Source organism: Sphaeroforma arctica, assembly GCF_001186125.1.
Source record: "Sphaeroforma arctica JP610 unplaced genomic scaffold supercont1.540, whole genome shotgun sequence".
NCBI classification, from domain to species: Eukaryota; class Ichthyosporea; order Ichthyophonida; genus Sphaeroforma; species Sphaeroforma arctica.
Genome location: NW_014040018.1, coordinates 8,855 through 17,488, shown reverse-complemented (window position 1 = coordinate 17,488; position 8,634 = coordinate 8,855). Strand labels below are relative to the sequence as shown.

The following is an 8,634-nucleotide window of genomic DNA, read 5'->3' as shown; positions in this document are numbered from 1 at the left end:
GTATATATAAATACATATTCATATTGGTGCATGTTTTGTCCTGTTTGTCCTGTTTGTCGCACACGAATTCACAGTCAGTCAATATTCTCCTGGACATTTCAGAGATAGCAGTCTCGGATTGTGTTCTGTTTGCACCTGATTGGCATGTGTGTTTGCCATTGCATGAATACAAATACTATATTACAGATTTTCGGCAGCGGTGCCCTTATGATTAAATTCGGCTTGCAGTCTGATCACTAAACTGCTGCTTAAATCAGTATCTAAGAGATGTGTAGATGAACCCGGGAGTTATCTTTTCCGCCTCGATTTCTGAAACTGATGTTGATTCCTCCGTGTTGGCTTTGATATCAGTTGGGTGACCAGTACGAACGATCATCTAAGTGGTCTCTGAATCACGGCCAGGATCTAAATTTTGAACGCTTTCACAATCTTCCACGGCCTCGAATCCTCCTCATCATTATGATCGTTATTGGCTTGCAGTCTGATCCCCAAACTGTTAGCTAATTCAGGACCTGAGAGTTGGGTAGATTTAGCTCATTCTTGGTGAACTTAAAACCGAGAGCTTCCATATCCCCGTTGAATTCCAAATGTGTTGTTGAAGTCTCCGCGTTGTGATACCGAGTTGTGGGTGACCAGTACGGGCGGACATCTAAGTGGCCTCTGAAATCATGGCCTGGATCTGAATTTCAAAACTTCTCACGACCAATCTACCACAGCCTGAAACAGTACTAAACCGAGAATATCCATATTTTCCTTGATTTCCAAATCTTTTGCTGAGACTTTCGCGTTGGCTTTAATAAGGGTTGGTGGGTGATCCGTACTGGCGGACATACTAGCGGCCTCTAAAATCACGGCGGCTCTTTTTTAAATAGTCATTGCGTTATGGACTTTACCAGGATCTAAATCTTAAGAAGTTCCACGACCAGGAAATCTTTTACGACTTCACCTCCTTTCCGCAATTATGATCGAATTCGACTTGCAGTCTGATCAGCAAACTGTTGGGTAATTCAGGATCTGAGAGAATTCCGGTGAAGCACGCATATTAAAACTTTGCTCGTATATATCCTTAGCTTGTGCACGTGATATCTGTGTGTCTATCTGTAGTAGATAGTGAGACCCTGGTGTTCCTTCTTCTGGAAGAATTAAGAGTGATGTCAATAACTCCGGTCGGGGGTCCATCGAAAATTGTTGGACAAACATCTCGCTTTGCGTAACTGTAGCCTTGGCCTAGTCCAACTTGCTATACTTTTATATGTGCTGCCGCGAACCAAAAACTTTTGCGCATATTTCTTTAAAGCTAAACTACTCGTAGACACCTGCTTGTCCTCTCAACCCGGTCGGTATGTAGTGGGCAGCTTCCCTTTGTCCTTAAACTTCTTGCTATTTCCAGTCTTCTCGATTTGAATTGCAAGCAGCTCAGAATCTACCTTAAACTGGTGTTAATGTCTGGCCATAGATAGATACAGATTAGTCTTCACATGCCTTCGTCCGGCATCTAAAGCTGAAGCAGTAATAGATTTTGAAGATTTCTGTATACAGGCTGCAATAGTTGGCAATCCTTGATGCACTTGTCGGAAGCTCAAAGTGTAAAAGCCCTGATTGTTGCTGTCCATGCAGCCACATATCCTTCTCGTCCTCAGAGCCTTTTGTAGTCACTAAGGGAGCAAAGAAATCAGTGACAGCTGGGAAGCTGTAGGTGGGGCTGTTGGAGTCATTTCCTGTCTCGCAAGACCAGGTCGACATGTGTCGTATGCTCATGCCTAAGAATCTGATCTCTCTTTCAGATTCCATCAAAGATTGTCCCTCCTTTAGCATGGGTTGGGAGTCAGGCGACTCGCAATCAGTTGGTTTTGGCAACGACGAGTCTTCTCGATCAGTCGCTATCTCATGAGCCACGAGCGCATAGTACAATATCAGTGCATCAATACTAGGAACTCCTCCAGGCATTTCCGAATCAAGAATACCACATCAGGTTCAAATAGCTTGTGCAAGCTGCCATCTCGTTTCGTCAACATCACTTCAGAGAGTCACTTCTGAAACCGGTGAAACCCCTTCCTGTTTTTCTCGTTGCTTAGTTTTATAAAATACTTAGCGTCCTGGAAGATGCCATAGCCGAAATGCTTTACAGTCGCGTGCATTATGTTTTGCGACGAGAACCTTCCATCTGACATGGTCTTACATAGGTTCAGAAAAAGTTTGGGATGTGTGTGCCTATCAACAGGATATACTTTGCCCTGGACTACGCCTTCCGATAATTTTCCATGTGGACACAGTGGCTTAGGCGAATATTTACAACCGGCCCAGACCTATGAGAGGATTTTAGGACAGGGCCAGGGGACCGGACCTAAGGGACCATTTCGGGACCGGACCTGCGGACCGGACTGGAATAGTGAAATAGGGAAACTAGTCGAGCGAATGACGACTCACCGAATGTCAATATAATTTAGGCGGTAACTTGGAGACCAACCCCATAGATACGGACATTTTCACAATCATCCGTTGTCAGAGAAAATCTCGTATCAAATAGGGGCCGTTCACAAAGGCACCTCTGAATGAGTTCGCTTGTTTCAGAGTTGATACTATTTACTAAGCGCTACTCGGTTCTGATTGATTCCGATTTTGACCGAACTACTGCATTTATTGTAAAACGACGTTTTTCATAGGCTAGCTTATCTAAAAGTCAAATTAGGTGTGTTTGTTGTTTTTTTGCTTACCGCGATGAAGGGATCTACCACCATAGCGATACCTGAGGTGGGCAAGCAAGCCTATGAGCGACTGTCATAACGATTGCTTGGAATTCGTCGCCAGCTGCCTTTGATCTGTGCTAAGGCAAAGACAGCATTATCTACGGATACGACACCTGTTTCGCTGGACCGATTGGTTTTTGAGGCCCGACACTCGACTTCTAAGTTGGATAAAGCCAAACAGCGCCTGGAGTAGATAATACTGATCGGGATGGCCACTTAAAAATGCTGAATTTATTCAATTTAGTCGTGTGCAAGTCCGCACTCTTCGTGAAATTCCAACCGCGGACGTTGACTCAACTACCGACACTGGCACGGTCCAAACGGCTTCGGAGCATAATTATTCTATGCAACAGGTAGCACCACCATCACAACCACGTTAGGCTTCTTAAACTCCAATACAGGCATGAGCAACATCAACTGGTCATTTACCTGACAGTGCGGCTAACAATATGAAACAATTCAACCCAGTGAAGCACATAATTAGACGCAGGAAGCCAGTACCTCAGGTGGCCTTACGGTAATGTGCATGTTACTCGTTGGGAGTTTATGTCGAAACACGCACAAATTTGGGCGCAAGAAATTTGGAAATTTGGAAGACCCACAGGACGTGAAACGCTGTAAGGTATCAGAGTCTAAAGAAACTTGTATCCCTGAGTCTACAGCAGCAAAGATGAAATTGCAAGCCTTTCATCTTACCCAACACATGATGCAAGCAGAAGCGAGGTACGCATAGAAGATGCACACTTGTTACAGGGTCTGATTTGTACATCTAATGAGATTCTAAAAAGATGCTCAGTGACATCAGACAAACGGATACCAAAGCCGCAAGGCAGCTATTATTTGAATATCCCACAAAAAAATACAGTTACATGAATTATATTGGAGTATCATAAGAATGATGGATCCAATTCATTTGTGTTTTGGCCTTCACTTAACTCTACAGATAGAAGGGACTTCTAAGGCGCTACAATCGAATGAACGCAAATTACAGTCTACTTCGTTGGAAGAGTTTACTCATTCCGTGTACGCATACAACAGCAGGACTTAGAAATCAACGAATATAGATAAGTACTAGCACACATGGAGCTTGAGCCTTCAGTACCACTAGACACGCAGATTCGTTATTTTGAACGCAAAGTGGAATATGAGAACCCGCTACTTGGTCTATCGCAAACATGGTGTGCTTACTGTTATATGTCAAGCTACTACCGTGATACCCTTCGTATGCATCCGCATTGTCGTGACTACGAGGCTGAGAAGATGCGTGAAGTATTCCGTATAAGTATTGACAAGGCGAAAGAACAAGGTCAACAAAATCCATCGCGACCACTACAGGTTCTGGGATTCACGTCCGCGGTCATACTTCCATTCTGATGCAAACACACGGGCTGACCCTCATGCGCCACCAACATCGAATGCTCGTGTTCGTTGTCGGTCATGTGGATAGAACCTTCCTCCGGAAACAGGACACGCAAATCACTGCCCACACAGACAACAGAACCCATCAGCCCATACCAACACGAGGCACCGCACACAATCTGGCGGGGCTCCTGTGCAACGTGCATCTACTACAGGAACGTCGACACGTGGGCTACAGGGGCCAGGTGACAACTTCTGAAATGGGTATTACCGCAGGCTACCCGTGGGATCATATACAAATGAATCTCATTCCTAGCAGCCACATCAACAAAAGAGATCGAATTCATTCTTTATGCATTGGATGTGGCGTTGTAATAGCCGGGTCTCCACATTAGACTCTATGTTATAAACGTACTCTTAAGCAGTACGTATACTAAAAACGTACTCTTAATAGTACGAGGGACTTAAGTTTCCTATATGGTTTTTAATGGTTTTATTAATTAATACCTTTTCCATTTTACATATCAGATATTTGGACGAGGCCATTAAAAGGCCTCAGTAAAATACCAAACATAAGAGTTGGTCTAGTTATATTAATAGAACTATATTTACTTTCCAACTTTATTTATATCTGAATACTTCGGTAGCGAGATGGCTCAACCGAATATAGGTTTCTAGGGACTATTAACATTACCTAGTTGATCCTCCGATCAGCCAACCGGATGTGCCAGTCTGATGAAGGCTAAGTCGGTAATTCTTGATAAGTGGCAAGTTATTGGTTAAGACAATAACTAAAGACATCAAGAGTATTTTTTTATTTTTTTATATATTTTTTCTAAAGATAGGATTTTTTAGTCTCTCAGATTCGCCCCAATGAAACACACCATAGTTTCTAATAGAGCGACAACGAAACACTAAATAAAATCCCTTCGGCGGAAACAGTACTGAGAGGATTATATATAGGCAATGTCTCAGCCTCACAATCCCTCAGAGTATTACTGTTTTCACGAGGCATACCTAACTTTACCGAAAGGCTCATTTTGGTTATTTACTTCGAATTCTACGATACTTAGACTTGACCTATGCGTTTAATTACTCTAAGGCGTTAATATCGCCTTGATAGACCGAATCTTACACATTTTAAAGTTAGCAAAGGTATTAATTACTTAGATTACTTAAACGTAAAGGTATAAAACTACCACAATTTTTTTCTTGTCCAGGCTAGTCCTTAAGAGACCAGCTAGCAGTCATAAGTTAAGATTATGACTAAGAAAGACAATACTCCTTCTAAGAAGCGTAGAGCTGAAAAGAAGAGGATGGAGAGAGACGCCGCTGCAGCAGCCGCATTTAACGCGACCGCAGAAGAGGACAATCAATCCGTAACCGAAATCATTGCTACTGGTATTATTAACCAGGACAATAAAACAGATAAGGGTGAAGACACTCCATTAGGAGAGAAGTCCCATGAAGAAAGAGTCAGCGGGCCAACTATTGCGTCTGCTTCGAAGCTTACGTTTACGAAGCCAAGAAGCGACGCAAAAGGATCGGTTAAGACGATCCCTATCAAACCTGATGAGAACACTCAGAAGGATCTAACTCCAATTGCGAAGAAAGGAGACAACCCGTTTAAGGGAGAGAATGAGAAGGAAAGCTCAGAGAGCCGAGCCAAATCAGAATCAAACCAGCAATCGCACATAAGTAAGTTGATCGATGAGAACACTGAACTTAAGAATCAGTTCGCCGCTCTTAAGAAGCGAATGACCTCGCAGGAGAAGGCGGTTGTTAAGAAACCGCGGGAGCAGACCGATCAAGGGTGCGTATCCAGGCAGACCTCAAACGAGAGACCCCAACATACACGTCCATGTGAATCTAATCAATTTACACGCCCTGTTAAGAAGGTGCGTGCGAAGCACAAGGGACCTGCATACAAGCAGGTTAAGAAATGTGCTGATGAGAAATGTGGTTATAACATGTACCAGTTAACACCTAACGGTTACTGGAACGGAAAGCATGCCCAATCTTGTAAACACTATTTTACAAAATGCGATACATGTGAGGAGACCAATGGCTACCACACTAAATCGTGTAACGTCAGACCCAACATTTTGGTACAATCGTTACACAGACAGTACAACGACTCTTTAGATGAGCGTGTAATAATACCTGTATATTGCAATGGATACAAAATCCTTGCGTTGATTGATCCTGGTTCTGAAATTTCATGTATATCCGATCGCTTTGCATTAATGAAAGATATCGAAAGGAGAACACAAACAACTCACCTCATTTTAGCTGATGACAAAACTTCTACGTGTGATACCATGGCCACAGATGTTAAAATCTCCCTGGCCGATAATAGGAGTATCACTACCCAAGCTATGATAGTTAAGATGTCACAGAAGTACGACATTATAGTCGGAATGAGCGATTTACTCACTCTAGGTATAACCGTAACTGGTCTACCAAATAACATAGATTCATGAAAGGATCAGTTAGACGATAACTGTCTGAACCCATATAAGCCCCCGTCAGACACAGTCAAGGCATTAATACCTGACTTTGCGAACAAAATCATGGATTTGATGCTAGTGAATAAGAAGATAAAGATCACAGATTGGGCAAAATTCCGTTTTAACGACGGATATGTCAGCCTTGACTTAACCAAGGTGGACTTTACACAGTTAAAGTGTCCCTCAAGGAACTATGTATTTTAGGGTTTAGGGTTGTGTGATCAGAAATCTCTTCAATGTATGAAAGAGATGAAACCCGACTCACAATTACTGAGTCGCTGGCATGATACAATACCAAAGTTTCCTTTTGATACAAAACATCTGCCAGGAATACATAACTATTTACCGGATATGTTATCACGCTTCGTACCGGACTTTAATAAATCCGTACGTGAGTTACTAGCCACTGACTGGAAATGTAATCCCAGGTGGTTGAACTGGCTCAAAAGATATTTGGGCCACATACCATAGATATGTTTGCTGCACATCATAATGCACAACTATCGAATTACAGGACTTTAAATCATCCTTTGGGAGACGCCTTTCAAATATACCTCTCCAATCATAATGCGTGGGCTAATCCACCATGGCACTTAATTGCCCAGCTATTAAATTATGTTCATATACATAAAGCTACCATCACGTTGTGTTGCCCATTACGGAGTAAAGATCCATGGCTCAATAAATTAATAAGCATGATACAATGCGAGCCAATATATTTAGATAGGAAAGTAGATACTTTCCTATATCAGGGTACCTGAGCCGTCCAGAAGACGCCCTGGAGACATACCATAATATGTCGTCTAGGTCCCATTGGAACAACCAAATGGACCCCTTCTGAGACCTTCTTTAACAAGGTCAAAGAATCAGAGATTCCACTCTCTACTAATTTGAACGTTAAGCAGTTCAAAGGCAGCACAGCACTTGAAGTATGTGCACAAGAAATACAATAAAATCGCAAATACTCTTTATTTAGTGCCATATAATGACACTACTGTTAAGAAGCGTCAGTCTCTAGCTAGGACTCTTTTTAATAACATAAAGTTCAAGCCCGAGATCTTTCAACCCCACAATCTACTAATGACACTACTGTTAAGAAGCGTCAGTCTCTAGCTAGGACTCTTTTTAATAACATAAAGTCCAAGCCCGAGATCTTTCAACCCTTATTTTGAAAGGGATTAATGCAAGACAATCCTGAAGCGTATACACATCTAATGCGACTATTTAATAAGTCAGGTGTATCTAACGCACATGAGCGCACTTATGACACTCATGCGAAAGCAGGACAGGAGTCTGGAGATCAAGCACTATGGGTTCGCACCGCTTAAGAGTGTGACTGAAGATGTTCCATGGCGCAGGGTCATCATTGATCTGGTTGACCTGCTCACGTCCGAGTACACAGGTGACCGTTACGTATGCCACTTCTTTGATGTGGTGTCACGGTTTAACTTGCTCTATCTATTAAAGGATAAGAATACGCAGACCGTGGCAGAATTATGTTGTCAAATCTTTGCTGACCACGGGTGGCCAGGTATTATGTGTACTGATAACGGTAGTGAGTTCTGCGATGACGTAATGGAATCGCTAGTACTCGTATCAGGCATATGCCATAAGAGAGATGTGCCATATAAACCGCAAACGCAAAGCGCGAATGAAACGCGCCATGATGATTGGCCGTACCCCCTTAAGTTGGTACAAACACAGATGAACAAGTGTGCTGATCCGGTTACAGGAACTACACCCGCTCACTATTTTCGTGGCAGATACAGTGAGTTACAAATCCCCTTAAACAAGGACGAACCTGATCACCGTGAGTTACCATGGTTAGAGAAGGTACAACACATACACAACGATGTATATCCTTGCTTGCGAGAAATACGCAATATAGCCTTATTAAAAAGGCAAAAGCGTTGGAACACTACCAAAAAGATATCAGATTATCAGGTCGGTGACAGAGTTAATATCCGTCAACGTAATTCCAACGCTAGAAGTTAAAACTTATTCGCCTACAGCTTTTA

The 8,634-nt window shown here is 42.6% G+C and overlaps 1 protein-coding gene across 1 annotated transcript; it reads right to left on the bottom strand.

Moving 5' to 3' along the window:
* Positions 1-1,467: 1,467 nt before the first annotated feature.
* On the bottom strand, positions 1,468-1,947 carry SARC_07085 (hypothetical protein; the record flags this gene model as incomplete). The annotated part of the gene is made up of 1 exon (XM_014298980.1): positions 1,468-1,947. One exon carries the CDS (start codon positions 1,945-1,947, stop codon positions 1,468-1,470), a length of 480 nt encoding a protein of 159 aa, XP_014154455.1.
* Between the last annotated feature and the right edge of the window lie 6,687 nt (positions 1,948-8,634).